Genomic DNA, 22215 nt, shown 5'->3' with positions numbered 1-22215 from the left:
ATCACCCGTATATAACTGGGCAGCGTTTCTTCCACTCCTTTCTTCTCTCTCTCTCCTTCCTTCTTCCCGCCCGCTACCCCTTTCCCCATCTTGGAACTGTTTGGCCTGGTGTATCTCATTGCGGCCCACATCTCCACCGCATCCCTGCGGCTGCGCCACCCATGTGTGTGTGTGTGTGTGTGTCTGTGTGTGTGTCTGTGTGTGCGTGTGGTGGGCAGACAGGTGACCTGTGCGGCAGTGTAGGCAGGCGGACCTTGGCATAGAAAAACCAACAATCCCAAATACCAGAGTTAAAGCAAAGTAGTGGATAAGTTGTCATTAATATAGGTGTAGATTTTTTCAAAGCCTACTTTAAAGTTCTTAAATTCTTCAATCTCCCTTCTAACCCACAGACCAGAGGTAGGGGAAAAAGAAGGTTAATAGGAAAAGGGTGATGTGGACCTAGAAGTAGTTCCCTGGGGGTAATTCCATTCTCCATTGTCAGGATACTCACAGTCCAGTTCAATAACAAATACCAAACACCAATCAGTAGCGGTGGCTCATTCCAACAGAAACACCAAGGCTCCATTGAATCAGCAGGATTCAGCAGAAGCAGCCAGAATCAACTGAATACCAGGAAAATTTCTTTGCCACATCTCTCTCTGCAAAGTGAAGATCAGTGAAGACCAGTGGAACATTGTACGATGTAGCAATGCAAGAGCCTCTTCTCACAGTTTGTGGGATTCTATTTATACTCTTTCTAAACATCACGCGGCCTCTCAAAGTGTCTGTTTTCAGGAAAACATCACATGTCTTCTCACAAGACAGCTTCCAGAAAAACATCACATGACACAACTGAGTTGTTAAAGAAACCAGAAATTTCCACTTCAATTTAACAATGGTTAAATAATGAGAAGATAGTAAATATTTTATGCAGAAAAAACTCAACACTACATTGGGATTTCAATTTTCTCTTATGAAAATTTAATATTAGTCCTCCAAATAGTATTTTATGGCTAAAGAAGTTAATGTTGAGCAGGAGGTTTATTTAATTAAGCAAAAGAAATAAATCAAAATCATATAATTTAAAAATGTTCCTAGTGTTCTTTGGTTTGTAATTAAAATTTAGAAGTGAACATAAGTAAGCTTATTAGGCAAACCCATTCACATTTCCATGAGACTGAACAAGTTGAAATTAGTTCTCAATATAAGTCTGAGTGACAGGAAATGTAAGGTGATATCTGGAGATGGCCAATGGGAAACTACCTGCTCCTTTTCAACCGTCTTTATGAAAATGAATACATCAGAGTTTTGGAGATAGCTCATTGTGTGAGAGTGCTTGTTTTATACTGACGTAAGTTTGAATCTCCGGCTCTCACATAAAAAGCTGAACATGTCTCTGTGTTCCTGTGACCAGCAGACACTCGCAGCAGACACCTTGGAGCTGGAGTTATGATCAGTTGTGAGCCACCTGATATGGGCGCTGAAAACCAAACTTAAGTGGTCTTAACCACTGAACCATCTCTACCGCCCCTACAGCTTCTTCCTCAGAAGAATAAAATATGATGGGACTTTCTTATCTTTTGTGATGATATATTTTTAAGAGTCAGATGAAATAAAGTACTAAGATGACCAAGAGCCAGATGTTTTTCCCAGTTGGCAACTTTAGGGGGAAGAATCTTAAGAAATAACTCTAGGTGCCATGTTTGGCTGTATTTTCTGCCAAGTCTTGATTAGTCATAATGATCTGATATAATTAAGGAACATTTATGCAGTGTCTAGGCAGTACCTGTGTTCCCTTAATCTTCTTAATAACTCCGAGGGATGGATAACAATGTGATCCTCACACCTGAAGAAATTGAGATGTATATAAATTACATAATTTCCCTAAAATCACAGGCTGTGAAGTATTTGACTATAGATGGCCTGATCCTGGTTTATTCTTTAAATGCTGCTGTAATGTTTGTGTTGCTTTCGTGAATGCTCTTGGCTATTAATTTTGAGATGAATCCATTTTGTAAAACCCGAGTTTCAAGAAGCCTCAGTATCAAAGTCTTGGATTTGAGGCTAATTCACCTTATTCTTACCATTGCTCACACAGACCTGTCTAGCCGATAGGAAATCGATGATATTAAAGCTCCTTAGTACTACCCATTTGCTGCAGTAGAATTGCCTTTATGTTCTAAAAGTGCTCAAAGCTGACAGTGTCTGTTTCCATATTCTTAATAGTTTTGATTTCCTCTGAGTTAATGAGGCACTATAACTAAATGCTCCATAAGATATAAGATAATCATGATAAGATTATGTTACAAGCTGGCTTTTAAAAAAACAAAATCACCATTTCCTCTCCTCCCAGCATTATTTTTTGAAGGAGTTAAGGAAAATGAAGAAGATCCCATGACTGCATTTTTCTTTTTAACATATTGACATTATTTTCATGAGGGAGTTTCCACAAGTTTCCAAGATCAAATCTACCAACCTGTAGTCTATAACCAGGACCCCAACATTCTCTCTTCAAAATGCTGATATGTCTATATATATATATATATATATATATATATATATATATATATATATATATATATATATACTTTTCTAAGACATTTTAAAAGTACACAGGAAATCAGTATTATCTGCAGTCAGCCCTACTGTGTGACAGTACAGCAGAATTTCTTATTCCTCTCTAGCTATGATGTCACACTTGCTGTTCACTCTTTCTCTGTCCTGCGCAACCCAGCCTATAGGAACCATTGTTCTCTTAAGTCCTATGAGATCAGCATCTTTCACTTCCACATGGTAAACTCATGTGCTGCTTGACTTCCTGGCTCATTTCATTTAATGATGACTGGAAGTACCACCCATGTTGCAACTGACAAGAGTTCAGCTCTCACAACTTATTTGCATTCTTCTCATCTGTTGGTGACTTGATGGGCACTTGGGCCATTCCCATTCCTTCACAGATGTCTACGATGCTTCAATAAACACATAAGTGCAGATGTCTCTTCAACATACTACTTTCTTTTCCTTAGGCTACATCACTAGTATTAGGGTTGATGGATTGTGGGTGATCCGTTGTTAACTTTGAAAAGACCCTCCTCTACACTGTCCTCCAAACTATCTATTCACCAGCTGTGCACATGCTCAGTGTTTTATAGTGCTCTCCAGTACTTGTTCCCTTTTTCCTTTTTCACAGCTGTCATTCCAGCTGGAGTGAGGTCCTGTGCAAGCTTATTGTGATTGGCATTTCCCCTGATGATTAGCGATATGGAATGTTCTCTTCTTTCCTCCTCTTCTCTGGAACCAGTTCGTCCTCCAGCCGCAGCAGCACCGCACCTGCTAAGGTTGTCCTTGTCCTCCATGTTCCACTGACTAATCCAAGAGGTCAGTTCTTAGTTCTCATCTTTCTGGAGTTATTACGATCACACTGACCAAGAGCCTTGTCTTTGGAAAATGATTTGATTTACTTCTAGAAGGCCAGTCTACAACAGTGCTCCCTTCTTCTCAGTAAAGTTGTGTGGCTCTACCTCATTCTTCTATCTCTTAGACTTTGGAGTATGTTGGGGGCTTAGTGTTCTAAGTATGCATATTATCTAGATGATCTCAACTAATGTACTAACACTATAATTTCACATCATTTATATGCTGAGTAGTACCAATTAATATTCCTTTTGATGTCTACACCAACATATCAACTACCTCAAATCTAAATGCCAAAGCTATCCTTATGCTTTTCCTCTGAGACCCACGATGTCCTCACTTCCCTGTTTGCAATAGAGATGGAGTCTGCTCTCCTAGTGCTCAGCCCAACAGTCTTTGAGTCATTGTTGATTCATATTTTCCTTTTATTACATTTACCTTCTGATGTGGTTAGACACTCTACCTATATAATACAATTAGAAGCATTGCATCAGCCTCCTGGTCTCCTAATTCATCTCCTCCTATTTCAATGTTCTACTTCCATGTTCTTAAATTCAAAGCAGTCATGCTGATCTTGGTACACTCACCCAGATTACATCACTCCCCAGCCAAAAAATTTCACAAATGGAGTTTCATTCATTACAAATAAACTCCAAAGTCCACCAGCTTCTAAGGGCCTGCCTGATCTTCCTCCCTACACTGTACCAATCCGTGTTGGATTTCATCTCCAACTACTTTCCACCTGCCTCTGCTCCAGCTGTGACTGCTTCCTCCTCTGTGAGCATCCTAGCACTGTCTCCCAGCCTTTTGTACTCATGGTTCCCTGCACCTAGAACCATCCTCCTCCTCCTTCAAGATGCTTGTGCAACCTCCTCTCAGTTCACTTAAAGACCCAAACAAATGTCATGCTACTGGGAACATCCTTGATGGCCCCTTTTTCCTATTGTCATCTATCATCCTGCCTTAGTTTTCCTCAGCATTTACCACCCCTGGCTTGAGTGCGAGCACACGCACCCCCCCCCACACACACATTTAAATACTACATTAATTTTTTTTTTTAGAATGTACTCTCACAAGAAAAGAGGATTTGTGGGTGTTTTTTTTTCCATTTCTTTATTTCCAATGCATGGTTCCAGGCACTCACAGAGTATTGGCTGAGAGAATATGTTTGCAGCACACACTGTGCGCAACCACTTAGCTGTACGCAGCACATGCCTTAATTTTGAAGTGGAGAGGAAAACCTGTCAGGCCTGGGGCCCTAATACGATGGGTGACCTTGGACATGTTATTCAGGTTCTATGAGATTTTGCCCTCTCAGTTGTAAAATGAAGTGTTTGGATTAAATGTTCACAGAAATCACCTGAGCTCTAAGTTCTAAGAAGTCATGATTGAATAACTCCGAGGCCTGATTACCTTTTACTCTCCCTGACACTTCACATCTTGAAATACAACATCCTTAGTAGATAAACTCCCTCCCTAATGAATAGTGAAAAGAGAGAAATTAAACAGGATTATGGGCAAATTCATTTCAGTAATGTCAACACAAGACACCATCCTTATGTAATATCGCCCATCCTGAAAACAGACATTTCTCCTAAAGAAGCCATGACAGTTATTTTTAAATCCACCTGGCATTTCAATTAAGAATGAGATAACTAATGTGTTTACTCCAGAACATTTTCTTGGCTCATCCTATTATATGGACATAGGATACATCACAACAGAAGGGAGGTTATTGCCAATTTGCATGAGTGGGAAGCTCTGCTGTGCAGGAGTGAGTCCTCAATACAAGTGGCCGAATCAAGCTCTGTCTAAAATGGTACTCCTGCATGTATATCGGTGTCACCTACTTCTGAACACTTATAATCAAAGACATTAATACTGCTGTATGGAATAGCTCCCCTTGAGTAGTCTCCGCCTTTGATTCAGTGGCTCCTGGGCTTCCCAGTGTGTCTACCTTGGCCTCTGGCTTCTGGCTGCATTTAGCAAAAGTACACCATGATAGGAGACTGGGATGAAACAGGAGAGTGAGGGTCCCCAGCTCCTTGCTCTGTTGGGTAATGCCTGACTATCATTCTACTAAAGGTCTCTGCTCCTGTCTGCTGCCCCCCATGCTGTCTGCTGCCCCTCCCCCATGCTGTCTGCTGCCCCCCATGCTGTCTGCTGCCCCTCCCCCATGCCGTGTGCTGCCCCTCCCCCCATGCTGTACCTGGTCTACAGGTGGTAAATGCATCTCAGTGCCTCCCAACTCCTCACTGCCTGCATTTTAACGCTCCTTTCAATTTTCTTTGCAGTATATCTTTTCAGCTTATTCTAGTTTTTATTTGTGCCCATCTTTTTATTAGTAAGAGTCACTGATATATGAAATTAGCAAGAGAATAAGAGACAAGGAGTTAAAGGGATAACAACACAGTTACACCAGCAAACTGAAAGAGAGGAGAGATTTTGTGGTTGAATTCAGTTTAAGAAGAGCATTTAGTCCCCATTCACTACTGATGGACATCATTCCAGTATCTGAGGAGAGGAGTTGGGGCATGTGCTGAAGGGAAGAATGCAACTTATTCCATAGGTAGTATTTAAATAGAAGTTTGGTATGAGACCTTTATAAAACCTGTATAAAATTAAACCACGAGTCCACGAGATGTTTCTAAAGAACACGACCACGATGCCATATGCAATGTGGCAGGAATGGATAGTGTTATACAACTGTCATCACAATCAGGTCTTTATATGGTATCCTGTCATTGGGCATGATACAATACTGATGAGAAGATACTTTGAAAAAGTCAGGAATAAATGATAGCCGCGCCCCTTGGGTACACTTTCTAAATATGTACTTTCTTTGTCTAAATTTAAAAGGCAAACGCTGGTAATTACAAAGTATTTTATATCTGCTGTAAAAATACACACAAGCACACAAAGTATTATGAAGACCACCCCAAACCCGCATAGCTCCCAAAAGAAAGTTCTTAACAACAATGGCCTTCAACATTTTTATGTACAGAAATGTATTCTTTCAAGTGCTATTTGCCTGTCTTGTCAATATAACCTGCACAGTTCCCTTTTGTCCTACATAGGATTTATTGCCTACTTACTGTTTCATCAAATGGCTTATTTGATAATCTCACAATCTGGGGTATTTCCCTCATTGCCATCTTTTTCATTTTTTAAGACTGTCAGAAATACACATACATAAATTTTTTTGTCAATTTCCATGTTTGTTGGACTTTAAAAGCTTATTTCTTAGTAATTAAAGTTTCTGAGAGTTTTCTTCCTATTAAAAATTGCATTTATTTATTTATGTATGTATGTACATATATGCCCACATCCATCCACACATGCAGAGGTCATGTGCATTCTGTGGCACACATGTAAAGGTCAGTTGACAACTTGTGGGAATAGTTTTTCTCCTTCTGCCATGTGAGGCTCGGGTCATCAGAATAGGTGACAGTTACCCTTGTCACTGAGCCATCTTGTGGGTCCTGTTTTCTTATTCACAGTCTCATGATAGTTTATTCTCTTACTAGCCAGGGATGGACTTGTTTACCAGCCTTCAGCTCAGCGTGTGAAACAGTCAAGTTTAGAGCAGGGGAATGTATTAGAAATATGATCAGTTTGAATTCTGGCTGAATTCAGTCTTAAGTCAAGTCACATAGATACTGTTATAGTGCGGAGTACAGATCCCTGAAGTTCAAATAACCAGGAGTGTGATTGTAAAACCGACTTCTATTTTATGTATCAAAGATCTGACTTTGGTTCCTTGCTCATATAGAGAGCTTTTAGGTTTTGCAGAATGAGTTCCTTGCAAATTAATTCAAAGGCCCTTTTAAGATTTAAATTCTGTTTTAATAAGATATATCTTGGGGGGCATGGCATGTCCTGAGTGGATACAGGTGCCTGGGGAGTCCAGAAGAGGATGCCAGATATCCTAGAGCTGGAGTTAAAGGTGATTGTGAACCAGGAGATGTGAATACTAGGAAGAACTGGGATCTCTCTTAACTACTGGGCCATCTCTCCAACCTCAAACCAATTTTTTAAATTCAGAAATTTAAGTCAGTCTTAAGTCAAGTCACATAGATGCTGTTATAGTGGAGAGCACAGAAGAGATAACACTGACTGAAAGATTTTGAGACTGAGGGGGCATGGGGTTTATCCCTAGCACGAAACAGCTTGATTTGGGTCTCTGAAGCACTTTGACTCAGAGAAATGGCAGATATGTGTGCCCTTAGGATTAAATACCGTGCCCCATGACATTATAAATCAGTTTAGTGACTGGTAGGCTGAACCATTATTGTCTTTTCAGGTATGTTGGGATTTATATGAGCAAAACCCAAACCAGAACTTTCTTCTGTGCTATCCTGTGTGCACTATTTCTCACCACATCAGTTTATCAGATGAGTCTCTTTCATTTCTCCCCCAAAAGACAATACCAGATACAAAAGATGCCACTGTACAGAAATGTCTCTTGACTTCTAGAAGGTCATAAATTATATGCCAGTGCAGAGGTGGCGGTACTATTAATGGTAGTTAAATTAACAGAAAAAAGTGAAAAGTGAATGCATTTATTAAGATGTTCAGTTGTGCTTTATTATGATAATGTTATATTTTTATATGGGGGCTGCATATTGCATGGTAAAGGTAGAAAGGATGTCTGTAAGTTGCAAAGAGCCAACTAAATAAATTAGCCACCAAAAGATGAAATAACTGTTTGCTTTATCTTCATGTTTTGTTGGGAAGCTGAATATTTTAACCTTTGTTCATGGTGTCTTCCGTGTGTCTGGTTAAGTGTTGTGACCTCCTGCTGTAAAGTTATTAAAGTTCTGGAGATAATAAACGCAGGAACACTGCACAGAAATCTGTTTGTTCAGATTCAATATCACACAGCTTGAAATTAGAGGCCAGCCCTTTTCCTATTATAATGCTTTCTTTCTAAGCTTCTACTTTCTATCTGGAAGTAAGAAAGTCTCATTTCATGGTGAGTTTAATGGCTGTTTGACACTCGTCTAGGATTTTTAAGGGTAAACTTTGATGTCTGCTCGGAGCATAAACATCATGCTTTCAGGTAGGGCTGTTAATAAGAAACAAATTGTTTTGAAAATTGCTAAAGCAAGGTAGGATATAAAAATGATCTAAATGCTCTGGGAGAAATAGCATTACATTACATAAATCTATACGGAGTCTATTTTCCTTGGTTTGCTCTCGCCGGTGCAGGCCTGCTAAAATGGAGAGATATGGGAGCACGGGAAGGAGCGTCTTGCATCCGGGATAAATCAGCATCCACGTGAGGAAGGCAAGATGATAGGGGCTTGCTTTATTTTGTTTAAAACATCATGTCCAAGTAAAGAGCTTGACATTCAACTTATCACACTAATGATCTGATGGCCCACCAATGGCATGTTTTAAAGATTGCACAAGAAGTCAAAAACTCACTGTATTTAGATTCTCTGTCTCAACAAGTGTCTCCAAGGGCTAGTTAAGTGTCCTCAGCCAGGATTTTAATTTGACGCTTGCAGAGCCAATAATTCTCGATCCACACTCTCTGCTCCTATTAATTGATGAGAAGCGAATGGAACTCTCCTAGGGGAAGTACTTAGTTCAGACTTCACCATGCTGCAAATAAAACTGCTGGCCTGCTTCCCACCCACAACTATTATTCTTGGGCCAGAGACCAGGAGAAGCGTCCACTGATTTAACAGTGACCCTCTAACCTCGACTGTATGTCAGACTCAATGTAAGGTAATGGGGATACATTGCTAAATAATGTATTAGCATCCATACGGATGTTATGCCAAGAAAACATAATACCCCAGCAGGCACACCTAGTCATATCTGGAAGAAGGCGAAAGGAAGACAGGCTAAGAAGGCAGTGCTGAACATTACATTTTAAAGGAGGGCCAAGAGGGGTTTCCCCCAGTCAAAACGGCAGGAGGCCACACAATCCCAGGCACACAACAAATGCTCCCACAGTTCAGGAATAATCCAGGGAGGGGCCATAGAAACGAATCAAGGAGAGAAGCATAATAAATCATAAGCAAAGGGTCCTTGCTACAGGGGATGAAGCTAGGCTTACTCAGGTCTTGACAACATAATAAGATCCCACAGTGGAGGTGAGGAGGTAAGCCACTCTCCTAGGAAAAACTGAAAAAATGAAGATGTAAATGAGGTTGGCACCTTTTCCTCCTAATCTTGGACATCAGGGGTTTTTTTTTTTTTTTTTTCTGCAAATAGATGCTTAATTTGGGCCTCAAGGACTGAGTTCGCCCTAGAACAATTTACACCTCCAGATGTCTGTGGTCTCCACTCAGAGCTGTTCTGGGCATTTCAGGCACTACGTGCTCACCAGTGACTTCCTGCTTACTCTCCCTTCCCAAGCCGGTTATGAACCCACTCTTGCTTCAATCTCACAGCTGCTAGAGCAAAATGCTAAGACTCCTCGCTTGTTCTTTATCCCAGGCCTTTAATGGACAGAATTCCCAACAAGCACATTGATTCCACTCTCAAGCATGCCCTGCCCCCACCCTGCACCCGGGGCTTAGTCTCAGTGCTGGTCTTTGCTTCACCTTCCTTTGTCATCTCTTTCCTACTCAGCACCTCAGCTATCTGTTCTCCATTTAACCAGCAGAGCCATCCTTTTACACCCAGAATCTCTGGCTGGTTGAAATTCCCCAGTGGCTTCCTCATTCCTGAGTCCTCTGCTGCTTATCTAGACTCCCAGTGCTCTCGGTTGGCCCATTGGGTTAGCTTACCCATCCACTCTTGCTGTGCCGACGCCTGACTCCCAGCACAGGTGAGACCTTTCACGGCCAATGCTGTTGGTCCCACAGCTTCCTTGTCTTCCCGGGTCTCTGTCTCCTCCATGGCTGGCTCACTCTCAGCTCTCAGGTTTTGACACCTCATGGCCTGTGGAAGGCATTCTAAAAATGCCTTCTGATAAAGCCACTCAAACCAGTCTGAATCTCACACTACTTAAATCTTGCTTAGGAGTTAACAGAATATGTAATGACATGTTCCTTCATTTATTTCTTTATTGTGTCTTTCCTCTACTAAGTCCCATTGCTATGATAATTGCCATACATACAATATACCAAGTAAACTGTACAGTATATGGTTCTAGGCATGTCGTTAATAACTATTTAGTGAACAAATGAATGCTAAAACCAATAATGTTTAAAATGCATGTGTGTGAATAGAATCAAACATATAGAAGTACCAATTACTGATGAAACAAGAATTGAGATAGTTGTTCAATTTGATCCCTGGTCCCTGGTGAAGGCAACAAGTTAGCGTGGATCATTACTGAGATATTTGGATTTACTACTTGCCTAGACTTGCTCTGCCTTTCCTCTTGCTTGCTCAGTCCCCCCGGTTTAGAAGGCAGAGGTAGGAATGCTGGGAGCAAGGAATAATCTAGGAGCTGTAAAGGAGGAAAGCAAGACATAGTCTCAGATGCTTTGAAGAAAAGGAACCTTAAGTAACATGTTGCTACCATCTTGGAGGTTTCAGAAAAGGCTTTCTTCATATTTGTTTTTAACTCAAGAGATCCGTGTTTAATTGTATTTCAGAGAAGGAAGCAGAACAAAGTAAAGAGAGTGGGGGTGAAGAGAAGCCCAGGCAGAGGAGCAGGGAGACTAAGGATGGAGAACCCTGGACAAGGGTCTTTTGGGGGTCTCTAGACCATTTACATATGACGACCGAGGGAGGGACAGCCCTTCCTCTCCTTGGTGGGACTTTAAGGAAGGTTAGAGCTTTTGTGCTCCCTGTGGAAAAAAAATGTGTTCCCTCTATGCCTCTCCATGTCTATTAGGAGCTATTGACCAGGAATTAATTTTTAAAAGATAATTGTCACTGAAGGTCTCACCGAAGCCATGGATTTAGTACCTGCTCACACAATTGTATCATTAATCAAATGGTTATTAATGTACACGCTCTGTTCTGGAAGACATTCAGAAACGCCAAGATTGGTAAATCACATGTTTTGCAATCTAGTGGGACAGAGAAGGTATATACTAATTAGCAAAATCTCATGTTTAGGGCCAAACTAAACAGTGTACTAAGCCAAAAGCCAGCGGATGAAGGTAGAGAGGGGCCAGTTCTGGCCAAAGAGCCTATTGCTATATAATCTAAGATTTATGGGTAGAATACTAATGATAATCAAATCTTGAAGGAGAAGGCAGTTTTTTTGAAAAGTGTTGAAAATCTAAGACTAACATGTTAAATGGCAGTGTAGATGTTGACAGAGGTAGCTTGGAGGAGTTTGTGATTCAAGTGTCTGAATTCTGGACCAGATCTGGAGGTGACCCAGAAATCCACACAAAACATTGACAAGAACAGGTAAAGGGACTATATTCAGTGAGTATCTCTTTTTCCTGGGATTTCAGTTATAGCAAGGATGAGGTCCTCTGAAGTTTGAAGCTGTGAGGAACCTCTCAGATCATGGCACTGAGGTTTCTCAAAGACCAGCTCAGGCTTAACACTGTAAACAACTACATTGGAGGAAGAAAGGAGAGGTGGGAAAAGAGAGGGCAGGGGGAAGAAAAGAAGAGAGGCATGGAAGGAAGAAAGAAGGAATGAAGGGAGGGAAAGGGAAGATCATAGTCTTTGATCTGCACAAGGCAACATACCAAGTGATGGCAGAGATGGCAGACATCAGCAGCCAGTTCTCAGAAGGAGCTCTGCCCTTCCTTCCAGGCTAGTACTAAGAGTGTCTATGATTGGTCTGGAATGACCCAGGAGATAGTTCTCTTTCATATATGCCTTCTAAAGCTTGGTCTTGAGGTAGCGTTACCACCGTGATAATGAAAGACACATTTATTGCCAAAAAACCTGTAAGAGAATGCAGAAACATATAAAGATGACTTATACTCCAGTGAAAACAATCTGTAATCTTGCCTGGCACTTAGGAATTATTGACATTTATCAGTGAACTGCTCTCTCTCTCTCTCTCTCTCTCTCTCTCTCTCTCTCTCTCTCTCTCTCTCTCTGTTGTTGGATCCTTTCTGGTTTCTTTCTGTTCTCTTTAAACTCCGGCTTTAGTGGAGTGGGTTTCACCTTACACCGCGTTGAGCCTTGAGTTACCTTTCCGTTTCCAGTGCCTCATTGTTCTGCCCGTGGCCCAGAGGATCCTCTGCTGCCTCTTGAGTGACTTCTAGGGATCAAACAACATGGTACTAGGGACAGCCAGCCGGGAAACCACTTAGCTTTTCCTATCTACACTTTCAGAAGATGAAATGCCACACTGGAGGTTTGGCTAGCCAGCCACTGCAGACTGCTGCCTGTCAGCACTGAAGAGGCGTCGCTCTGTCTTTTCCTAGCAAGACCCCGCAGCTCAAAACACTAACATGGCAACCTAGAACGGGCTTCTATTAACTTGAGTTGCCTAAGCACACCTTGGAACCCTGAACCGGTTTCAGCCACCTGGAAATAACACTTATTTGCTTCCATTGAGAGAAGTAAAGCCAGCTCTGGAAGAACAATGCCTTCCATCTTTGTCAACCTGAGAAGTATGACCTTTATTTTACCACATAGGTCGCAACTACTCTTTACCACAACCGTGTTAATTCGTACCCTCCTTCCTCCCACTCATCTCCTGCCACTTCCCCCAGGAGCAGAAAGCTTTCAACATCCTGCTGTCCATTAGCATAAATAAACCCATGCTTTTAAGGTAAAAATAGTCTTAATGTTATATTTGTTAAAGACTGAATCACCATAAGAGGATAAAAATACTCCTGGGTAACAGGTAGGTCATATTCTTCAGAGGCAGAAACATGCCTTTATTGTGGTTCCCTGAAAGTCAATTATTTCAGCCATAGATTAAAATCAAGGTCTCAGCATACGGTACATTTCCACTTCAGAAACGGCTAAGTCAAGAGCTTTTCAGAGACTTGCACCTTTGTGATTTAATTTATTTTTGTTCTGTTGAGAATATTTTATAGACAGTTCTAAAGTACACACACACACACACACACACACACACACACACACACACAAAGATAAAATGCCATTCCAATCTGATCTTTGCTGTCTGAGCAACTGGATACTGTTATTGCCTCTCCTCCACTTTATCTGTTGTTAATTTAAATTTGGTATAATATTTATGTGATAGATAAGAAATTACTGGGCTAAGAAACAACAGAAGTGGCAAGAAATGGAAATGAGAGATCTCCAGCGTCTGGAAGAACTGAAGAAGTTAATGGCAGAACAGTCAGTGAAAGACAGAGAAAGGTAAGGGAGGGGTTTGAGCCCGTGACAGTGAACTGGGAAAGCACTGTCTGCAATGTCAGCATGAGCATTATGAGAGCAAGGATCTGTCACACCGAGTGTTCCCATTTAATATGTATATATATGAAAGGAAGAAATGATGTTTATAATATAGCTTGTACTCTCACTTTCGTACTTAAACCTCCACTTTTCCATGACCTCACAGAGGATTTGATGGCAACCGGTTGCCCCCACTGTGTGCATGAAATGATACTGGTGCCTGCTGTGACTTAATATGTTGACCCAGGAGGAAGAAGCCATTATTTTAATAAGAAAAGGGTCCACTTCCTGTGACTGAGGCTGGGAGGACAATCCACAATTATGCAGAACTGTGTGGATGTCCTGGTGAACAATCCTTAGAATTCCCTACAATTACATAACCACAGAGCTGAGAAGGGCATTTGAGATAATGAGCTTGGCCTTCTATTTTGTGAGTTGCACCAAGAGATTAAATCAATGTCTTTAAAGATGACTATATCCGGGCCCAAAAGAAAACAGTAAAAATTGTAGTAATCTGCAAAGGAAATTATAAAATAAAGACCTATATTCTCTAACAAGAAATTCCTATTAGATAAAGGGACCAAGAACATACTAGGGAGTTTTCTAGGGCTGAGGGAGTCTTTCTACAGAAGGGACTAGTTTGAATCAGAACCTGGCTCTGAAGTTGCTGGTGCTCCTTGTCCTATCCATCTCTGTCACACAATTTTCTGGGCATCTTAACACTTTAGAGTTGAACAAAGAAGCAAGAATATGGTAAAGTCTGTGCTCAAGGTCAGGAGGTCAAACAACCAAGAAGGAAATAGATAGCAAGTGATGGCCAAGATACAAGTGGCTACCACAGGACAGGCTGTGGCTCAGAAAGAAGTAATGGGAGGCCCCGAATAGCTGTGGACCAAAGGGTGATGCAAAGGCAGTGGTGAAGATGCTGTCTGGGCCATTTCAGCTCTCCCAGGAACAGAAAGAGAGCCACAGGAACTTCAAGGGGTGTGGGAAGCAGAGCAGATGTGGAGTCCCAGCATTTGGGACATGCTTCTAATAGAACGTGTCTCTTAGCAGGGAGCTTCTCTGATTACAGAACCATTTTCAGTCTTTTGCTTCCTGTCCTGGTAATTATCAAGATTAGCTGATTCAGAGCTTCAGTTGAGAAGGAGAAAAAGAAAATCAGATTAGTGTGTATTACATAACAGGAAAAAATAGCCATATTACAGCATAGCAGAAAGGACCAAGGAGCAGGGGCCATAACTCAGGGTTTTGTTCCTGACTCAGCTTTGAATAGTGGATGACCTTGGGAACGTCAGTTTTTGCCTCCCACAAGGCTCTGTCTTGTCCACCAGAAAGCATCTGAAGGCTGAAAAGCTAGTCACCTATAAGAGCTTGTGATACTGTCTTCAACTCCCTTGATGGAAAAAAAATGCAGATTTAAATAATTGTGAGGCCAATACTTGCATGTCAGTGGTAAATCACTGATTTTCTTTTTTATTTTTCTTTTCTCTTCTTTTTCTTTCTTTCTTTGTTTCTTTTTTTGTTTCTTTCTTTGTTTCTTTGTTTCTTTGTTTGTTTCTTTGTTTGTTTCTTTGTTTGTTTCTTTCTTTGTTTCTTTCTTTGTTTCTTTCTTTGTTTCTTTCTTTCTTTCTTTCTTTCTTTCTTTCTTTCTTTCTTTCTTTCTTTCTTTCTTTCTTTCTTTCTTTCTTTCTTTTTTGAGACAGGGTTTCTCCGTGTAGTGCTGGCTGTCCTGGAACTCACTCTGTAGACCAGGCTGGCCTCAACTCAGAAATTTACCTGCCTCTGCCTCCCAAGTGCTGGGATTAAAGCCATACGTGACCACCGCCCAGCAAATCACTGATTTTCAAGTATCATGATATCTACATGCTATAGTTCTCTGAAAAAAAGATTGCGATGCTTTGTGGCTGGGGGTGTAGCCCGTGGAAAAGGGCATTCATAGAGCCTTGGGCTCAGTCCCTAGCACCACCAGCATGTGGTGGCAAATGCCTCTAATCGCAGCACTGGAAATGGAGGCAGGAGGATCAGAAGTTCAAGGTCATCCTACAAGCTACATAGCAAGTTCAAGGCCACCCTGTCTCAAAAAAAAGTGATGGAGATGGAAATATAATTCTCATGCTGTGATTTGAAATTCAGTCTTACTTGTAAAAAGCTTTTACCCCGACAATAACTATAGGGTATATTCATCTGTAACCATTCTAGAAATTTGGGAGGTAGGTAAAGAATTTTCCTCTAATAATATAATACCATGAAAATAATGAGTATTTTGTTCTTCTTTCTAAGAAAGACCTAAGCATCCACACTTTGGTCTTCCTTCTTGAGCTTCATGTGCTCTGTGAATTGTATCTTGGGTATTCTGAGCTTTTGTGCTAATACCCACTTATCAATGAGTGCATAACATGTGTATCCTTTTGTGATTGGGCTACCTCACTCAGGATGATATTTTCTAATTCCATTTATTTACCTGTGAATTTCATGAATTCATAGTTTTTAATAGCTGAGTAGTATTCCATTGTGTAACTATTCCACATTTTCTGTATCCGTTCTTCTGTTGAAGGACATCTGGGTTCTTTCCAGTTTCTGGCTATTATAAATAACACTGCTATGAACATAGAGGGGCATGTGTCCTTATTACATGTTGGAGCATCTTCTATATATGTCCTTATTACATGTTGGAGCATCTTCTATATGTCAGGAGTGGTATAGCTGGGTCCTCAAGTAGAACTACATCAAATTTTCTGAGGAACTGCCAGACTGATTTTCAGAGTGGTTGTACCAGCTTGCAATCATACCAGCAATGGAGGAGTGTTCCTTTTTCTCCATATCCTCACCAGCACCTGCTACCTCCTGAGTTTTTGATCTGAGCTATTCTGACTGGTGTGAGATGGAATCTCAGGATTATTTTGATTTGCATTTCCCTGATAACTTAAGGATGTTGAATATTTCTTTAGGTGCTTCTCAGACGTTTGAGTTTCCTCAGCTGAAAATTCTTTGTTTAGCTCTGCACCCCATTTTTTAATAGGGTTATTTGATTCTCTGGAGTCTAACTTCTTGAGTTCTTTGTATATATTGGATATTAGCCCTCTATCAGATGGAGGATTGGTAAAGATCTTTTTCCAATCTGGTGGTTGCCATTTTGTCCTATTGATGGTGTCCTTTGCCTTACAGAAGCTTTGTAATTTTATGAGGTCCCATTTGTCAATTCTTGATCTTAGAGCATAAGCCATTGGTGTTCTGTTCAGGAAGTTTTTCCCTGTGCCCATGTGTTTGAGGCTCTTCCCTACGTTCGCCTCTATAAGTTTCAGTGTATCTGGTTTTATGTGGAGGTCCTTGATCCACTTGGACTTGAGCTTTATCTAAGAATATAAGAATGGATCAATTTGCATTTTTATTTTTCTACATGCTGACCACCAGTTGAACCAGCACCATTTGTTAAAAATGCTGTCTTTTTTTCCACTGGATGATTTTTAGCTCCTTTGTCAAATACTAAGTGACCATAGGTGTGTAGGTTCATTTCTGGGTCTTCAATTCTATTCCATTGATCTTCCTGCCTGTCTCTGTACCAATACCACACAGGTTTTATCAGTTTGATTTCAGGGATGGTGCTTCTTCCAGAAGTTCTTTTATTGTTGACAATAGTTTTCACTATCTTGGGTTTTTTGTTATTCCAAATGAATTTGCAAATTGTTCTTTCTAACTTTATCAAGAATTGATTTGGAATTTTGATAGGGATTGCATTGAATCTGTAGATTGCTTAGGAGCAGTCATTAATAGACTCCCAACCAAATAAAACCTAGGACCAGATGGGTTTAGTGGAGAATTCTATCAGACCTTCAAAATAGACCTAATACCAACACTCTTCAAACTATTTCACAAAATAGAAACAGAAGGAACACTACCAAATTTGTTCTATGAAGTCACAATTATGCTTATACCTAAACCACATAGAGACCAAACAAAGAGAACTTCAGACCAATTTCCCTTATGAAAATGATGCAAAAATGCTCAATAAAATTCTTTCCAACTGAATCTAAGAACACATCAAAACTATCATTCACCACGATCAAGTAGGCTTCATCCCAGGGATGCAGGTATGGCTCAATATACAGAAATCCATCAATATAATCCACTACATAAAAAACTCAAAGAAAAAGAAACACATGATCATTTCATTAGATGCAGAAAAAGTATTTGATAAAATTCAGCATCCCTTCATAATAAAAGTCTTGGAAAGAACAGGAATTCAAGGCCCATACCTAAACATAGTAAAAGCAATATATAGCAAACCAGTAGCCAGCATCAAACTAAATGGAGAGAAACTTGAAGTCATCCCACTAAAATAAGGGACTAGATAAGGTTGTCCAGTCTCTCCCTACCTATTCAATATAGTACTTGAAGTTCTAGCAAGAGTAATTAGACAACAAAAGGAGGTCAAAGTGATACAAATTGGAAAGAAAAAAAGTCAAAATATCACTATTTGCAGATGATATGATCATATACTTAAGTGACCCCAAAAATTCCACCAGAATTTTTTTTGTGTGGAGAATAAGAGACAAAATAAAGCTGATAAACAATTTCAGCAAAGTATCTGTATATAAAATTAACTCAAACAAATCAGTAGCCTTCCTCTACTCAAAGGACAAGCAGGCTGAGAAAGAAATTAGGGAAGCAACACCCTTCACAATATTCACAAATAATATTACATACCTTGGTATGACTGTAACCAAGCAAGTGAAAGATCTGTATGATAAGAACACAAGATTATATGTACTCAGGCAAAAATATAAATGTAAGAAAAACCAAACCAACCTTTGGTGTGATGCAAAATATAGTATCATTGTATCGGTCAGCTAGAGCGCTCATGAAGAAATGTATTTATTCACTGGGAGGTTTGAAAATCTGGGATTTAATCTTAATTCTGACGCCTAGAAACCCCAAACAGAACCGGGTTCTGGTGAGGACTCCCTTCCTGGCCTTCAGAAAGCAGCCCTCTCATGGAGACTCACTTCGCTGGCTGAGAGAGACCGGTTCCTTGTTGTCTCTTCCTATAAGGGCACTGGGAAGGAAGGTGTGCACATAGGAATTTGGGGCAGACACATTCAACATAACCATCTGGAAGAAAACAAAACGTATTTGTCTCTCTGCAGATTGTCTGTTAACTTAGCTATTTTAGGGTTGCTGCTAGCAAAGAATACCAATGGAACATTTGGAAAAGAAGCCCTGGTCTGGCAGTGAAGTGTATGCAATCTCTGCCATAGGACAAACTAGAAAAAGATTCTCCTCCTGAACCATGACAAACGGCTTGGCAAACAAAGGCAAAATGAGGAGCAACCCTCAAAATGATCCATGGTAATCCTCAAAACAAAACCCTACCTAAACTTCAAAAAAGGAGAGTAAGCTATTCATACTTCTAAAAATTAGCAGTGTAGCCATCTGGAACTTAGAGTCATAAACATGTGAGCTATTTGTCTGACTTCCTTTTCCCCCCTCTAATTTGATGGCTAACTATCTCAAAACCAATTAATACTGACTCATCCTTACCCTTTGATTGAGTACGCTGCTTTTTATTATATATCACATTTCTAATTATATTTATATGCCCATATGGACTCTTAATTAGATTAAATAAAAGCTGCTCTCTATTTTTACTTCTGTGCGGACACCTTACTGTTCAATCAGCCTCCTGTACTGTCTAGTAGGACAAGTGTTCTCCTAAAAAATAACTACTCTTATGATGTCACCTCTTTTACAAATTCTGTTGCCTTTTTTGCATTAAAATAATGTTAAGTAAAACTAACTACACACACACACACACACACACACACACACACACACACACACACATACTTTAGTCTCCAAATCTAAAAACATGCTGTCAAAATAGCTTTGTGGTTCTTTATTTTCTCAGGTTCTCATGGATTTTTTCCATTAGAAGTATGGAAATTATCTTGATTGAGATAGGCCAAGAAGGTAATTTCAAGTTTCTTTTAGGTGAGAGAGAGAGAGAGAGAGAGAGAGAGAGAGAGAGAAAGAGAGAAAGGTCAGCCTAAGATAGCAGCAGTGGAGATGCAGGGACATAAAGCCTGGGATGTTTATGAAGTACTGAGATTAACAAACATTGGTAATTCATGCCATTGAAGGTGACATCAGAGAAAGAAAAATTATCTTGAATATAGTTAAATGTTTTTATTAGCTCTGCCATCTTGGTTCCTGGATGGACCAGATGGGCAGTGCCAGGTACATAGAGATATCCTGAGATTGACATCACTCAGGACACAGCTCGCCAGGCTCCTGCCTTCACCCAGGTCCTGGGCAGCTCTGTGGGCCATCTGTGTGCCAGCCTTGTCCTGGGCTGCTTGCCCTGCATAGTGATCGGTGCTTGGAGGGGGTCCCCATGGCGTCTGCCATCTTCGCTACAAGACACACCAGACAGGCAACAACACCATGTACACAGAGACAACCCAAGTATAGCATTGCTTGGGGCATCAGGACTCCATGGCACCCAAGATTAGGGCAGCACATCAGCAATCCATGCCGGGGGAAACCCCAGTCATCTGGTGATGCAGAAATAGCATTACAGGCTCACAGGAGGTTCAAGCACCAGCCAGTGACAACAGGACCAACTAATGCCAGAGATAACCAGATGGCAAAAGACAAAGGTAGGAATGTTACTAACAGAAATCAAGGCAATATGGCAGCATCTGAACCCAATTCTCCAACAACAGCAAGCCCTGGATACCCCAAAACACCAGAAAAATGATTTGGATTTTAAAATCACTTATCATAATACTATTAGAGGATTACAAGAAGTATATAAATAAATCTCTTAAAGAAATACAGGAGATCATGAATAAGGCAGAAGGAAACACAAAAATCACTTAAAGAAATTCAGGAGAATATGCGTCAACAGATAGAAGCCAATAAAGTAGAAATACAAAAATCACTTAAAGAAATGCAGAAGAAATTGGGTAAACAGGCAGAAGTCATGAAAGAGGAAACACAAAAATCTCTTAAGGAAATACAGGAAAACACAAACAAACAAGTGAAGGAACTGAGCAAAACCATCCAGGATCTAAAAACAGAAGTAGAAACAACTAAGAAATCACAAAAGAAGACATCTTTGGAGATAGAAAACCTTGGGAAGAAATCAAGGGTCATAGATGCAAACATCAACAACAGAATACAAGAGATAGAAGAAAGCATCTCAGATGTCAAAGATAATATAGAAAGTGTTGACTCAACAGTCAAAGAAAATGCAAAATATGAAAAACTTGTAACCCAAAATATCCAGGAAATCCAGGACACAATGAGAAGACCAAACCTAAGGATTGCAGATATAGATGAGAGGGAAGATTTAAAACTTAAAGGGGCAGTAAATATCTTCAACAAAATTATGGAAGAAAACTTCCCTAACCCTAAGAGAGAGATGCCCATGAATATACAAGTAGCCTACAGAACTCCAAATAGACAGAACCAGAACAGAAATACCTCCCATCACATAAAAATCAAAACCCCAAATGTACTAAACAAAGAAATAATATTAAAAACAGTAAGAGAAAAAGGCCAAGTAACATATAAAGGAAGACCTATCATATTTCTCACCAGAGACCATGAAAGCTAGAAGATCCTAGGCAGATCTCATGCAGACTCTAAGAGAACACAAATGCCAGCCAAGGCTCCTATATCCAGCAAAACTCTCAATCACCATAGATGGAGAAACCAAGATATACCATGATAAAACCAAATTTACACAATATCTTTCCACAAACCCAGCCCTACAAAGGATAATAGTGAAAAAACACCAATACAAACACCAATACAACACCTTGTACACCAATACAAGGAGGGAAAGTACATCCTGGAAAAAGAAAGATAGCAACCTTCATCCATCAAACTCAAAAGAAGATAACCACTCAAATATAAAATAACATCAAAAATAACAGGAAGTAATAATCACTATTCTTTAATATCTCTTAACATCAATGGACTCAATTCCCCAATAAAAAGACATAGACTAACAGACTGGATACTTAAACAGGACCCTACATTTTGCTGCATACAGGAAACACACCTCAGTGTCAAAGACAAACACTACCTCAAAGTAAAATGATGGAAAACAATTTTACAAGCAAATGACCTCAGGAAACAAGCCAAAGTAGCCATTCTAATATCAGATAAAATTGACTTTCAACCTAAAGTCATCAAAAGAGACACGGAAGGACACTTCTTGCTGGTCAAAGGAAAAATCCACCAAGAAGAACTCTCAATTCTGAACATCTATGCTCCAAATGCAAGGGTACCCTCATTCCTAAAAGAAACTCTACTAAAGCTCAAAGCACACATTGCACCTAACACAATAATTGTAGGTGACTTCAACACTCCTCTCTCCTCAATGGACTGATCAGGGAAAAAAGAAACTAAACAGGGACACAGTGAAACTAATTGAAACTTTGGACCAATTGGATTTAACATATATATATATATATATATATATATATATATCATTTCATCCTAAAGCAAAAGAATATAACTTTTTCTCAGCACCTCATGGTACCTTCTCCA

General features: G+C 40.1%; 1 protein-coding gene across 2 annotated transcripts in view; it reads left to right on the top strand.

The window, feature by feature from the left end:
- Ccdc148 (coiled-coil domain containing 148) overlaps positions 1–22215 on the top strand; it is a 186388-nt gene that overhangs the window by 99925 nt on the left and 64248 nt on the right. For both annotated transcript variants that reach the window (XM_052181135.1, XM_052181134.1), the window contains one exon: positions 13499–13617. In XM_052181135.1, the coding sequence (XP_052037095.1) occupies positions 13499–13617 (119 nt within the window). The remainder of the gene's footprint in view (positions 1–13498; positions 13618–22215) is intronic.

The sequence above is a fragment of the Apodemus sylvaticus genome, chromosome 5, assembly GCF_947179515.1.
Source record: "Apodemus sylvaticus chromosome 5, mApoSyl1.1, whole genome shotgun sequence".
In the NCBI taxonomy this organism is placed as follows: domain Eukaryota; kingdom Metazoa; phylum Chordata; class Mammalia; order Rodentia; family Muridae; genus Apodemus; species Apodemus sylvaticus.
The sequence above is the reverse complement of the archived record's forward strand: the minus strand, read 5'-3'. Positions and strand labels throughout refer to the sequence as shown.